The 2,475-nt window shown below is 50.6% G+C and overlaps 1 protein-coding gene across 8 annotated transcripts in view; it reads left to right on the top strand.

Annotated features, from left to right (window-relative positions):
* The window catches only part of TPD52L2 (tumor protein D52 like 2), a 25,029-nt gene that overhangs the window by 6,138 nt on the left and 16,416 nt on the right, over nucleotides 1-2,475 (top strand). For all 8 annotated transcript variants that reach the window (XM_018559748.1, XM_018559740.1, XM_018559722.1 and 5 more), the window contains exons 2-3: nucleotides 96-259; nucleotides 1,480-1,628. In XM_018559748.1, the coding sequence (XP_018415250.1) occupies nucleotides 96-259; nucleotides 1,480-1,628 (313 nt within the window). The remainder of the gene's footprint in view (nucleotides 1-95; nucleotides 260-1,479; nucleotides 1,629-2,475) is intronic.

Genomic DNA, 2,475 nt, shown 5'->3' with positions numbered 1-2,475 from the left:
CATCTCATTGGCAATCTAACGCCTTTTGAGGCCGCTGCTGACATGCTTGGCTTGCTTGATCCCTTTCCTCTGATCATCCTTCTCCTTTCTGACAGACATCAACCTTAACTCTCCTAACAAAGGTTTGCTGTCAGACACCATGACCGACGTTCCCGTGGATCCAGCAGGAAGCCGAGTGCCGGCTGACGCCGCAGGGGCGGGGCTACCCGAAGGCTTGACGGAGGCCGAAGCAGAGGAGATCCAGAACGAGCTAGTCAAGGTGCGTCCATATTCGAGGCTTGCTGTTTATTGTATGTATTTAGCATCTGCATTGATTTACTAAAAACCATATGCAGCTGACTCCGCCCCTGAGGAGCTTATAAGCCAACGCCCCCCCCTGTATAGTCATCACACATGTACACACACTAATGGAAAGGTTTGCTCAGAAATCAGGTAACCAACCAGCAAGATTTTGGAAGCACCTGAAAGGACAGACGATCTTTATGCAGATAGTGGGAGCTGAACCAGGATCTCGGTGCTGCAAGGCTCCAGCGATGAGCGAAGGGAAGGTGAATGTCAGTTGGGAATCGTATACAGTAGCCGTCCTGCAGTTGGCCCACTTTGTCCTCCGTTCTACAGGGATGTGTGGCTCCAAGGAGGACTCTGTATTAGTGGAGATGGCGTCATCATCCGCTGCAGGCAGGAGGAGGCATTTCTTAAAGGAGAACTATGAGATGAGTGATTTCCACTCTTCTCCTCCTTTTAAGTCTCCTCTCCCCAAAGTTCCCCCGCAGTGATTGCTCAGACCATACATTGTAGCTTTGCAGCCAATGACCAGGCTGCAGCAGGGGCTAATCTGTGTCAGATATTTGTAAACACAGCCAAGAACTGCACAGACACCAGGATTTACACGACTGTCGCATCTCAGTCCAGCATCGGCATTGTAGTTTCACCACAGCTGAAGAGTCAAAGTTTGGCAACCCGTGCTGTAGAGTGTCACTTAAAACGGAACTATAGGGTATGTTTTTATCCCATAGTTCTCTTAAGGGTCACGGGAGAGCAGATTCTAATGTCCTCCAGTGACCCAGAGCTCAGTATATAGCGGGTTAGCGCCAGCTATATACTGAGCGCGACGCAGCCGTATCCCTGCAGGGAGCCGTGACTCACGGCTCTCTGCAGGGAGATGGTCGCAAAGTCAGCGAACAACGTTGTGTGTTCTCTCACTTCCCGATCTATAGAGATGACCTGCGACAGTCTCATTGCCACACGTCGGCTCGAACTATGAGTGGAAATCACTCGCCTCACAGTTCTCCTTTAAGTGACAGCGCTGGGGCTGCTGACATCACATCTTGGACACCGAGCAGCAGTCTCAAGCTTTTGAGTCCCTACACAAGAGTGGCTCCTTCAGGAAGATACCATGGACAGAATACATACACATATCATCTTAGGATGTGATATGTCATTAGCGGTCACATGTCATGCTTGCGTTCTGTCCTGTAGGTAGAGGAGGAAATCCTTACCCTGCGCCAGGTTCTTGCCGCCAAGGAGCGCCATGCAGCGGAGCTGAAGAGAAAGTTGGGGCAGACCACACTCAACCAGCTGAAGCTGAACCTGTCTAAGAGCCTGCAGGAGGTGCAGATGTCCTCAGCGTACGTGTCCCTTCCTTTTTATTTTCATCATTTTTTCTTTGTCGGCATTGCAACTTGTTTTTTATTCTATGGTGTTTTATTTAATATGTTTCGCCCTATTTAATATTTTTAGCATAAAAAAAAAAAAAAAATCTCACCATGCGACGCAGAAGCTTCTGTACGAAGCCTGGAGGTGTCCGATAAGGTTTCCATAGAGACGTGAGCGCTAAGATGTCCTCTTCAGCTTGATTCATGCTCCTTTTGGCCTCCGTGGACTGCAATTGATTTTGACCTCTTTCATCAATGTGTCAGTGGACGGAGACCAGTTATAGGCTATGAGGCTGCAGGACGCGCGTGCCATGTTTCTGCGGAAACGCGGTTGCTGGTTTCCCGGGCAGCGTACATCAGCTATTTTCATCGGAAGGCAAGCAGCATTAATTAAGTGATTAATGAAGGCCAGGATGTTGACAGGCAAAGGAAAATATATTCTCTAGGGATGCACTGATATCGAGTATTTGGGCGAGTACTCATACTCGCCCAAATGCTCTCGATGCCTGATACCGGAATTTGCGGAATGAGGTAATCGGCCAGCGAGTCATTACACGCTGAGTGGCTGGCAAGCCGGCTCCATGCTCCATCATCACCAGGGTGCATGGCGCTGGCCTCTCGGCCAATCAGGAAGCCTGGCGCCGTGTAATGACTCGCTGCCCAGCTCCCTCTTTAGTCGGGATGCTGGCCAATCATGAAGCCAGGCAGCGAGTCATTACCCGCTTCCTGTTCCTGATTGGCGAGAAAGCCAGCTCCGTACTTCCTCATCTTCACGGCCAATCAGGAAGCCGGGGGGGGGGGGGGGGAAGGGGCTGCCCCC

Source organism: Nanorana parkeri, unplaced genomic scaffold (genome assembly GCF_000935625.1).
Source record: "Nanorana parkeri isolate BGI_ZX_2015 unplaced genomic scaffold, ASM93562v1 scaffold17, whole genome shotgun sequence".
Taxonomy (NCBI): Eukaryota; Metazoa; Chordata; class Amphibia; order Anura; family Dicroglossidae; genus Nanorana; species Nanorana parkeri.
This window is presented reverse-complemented; position numbering and strand designations above follow the sequence as displayed.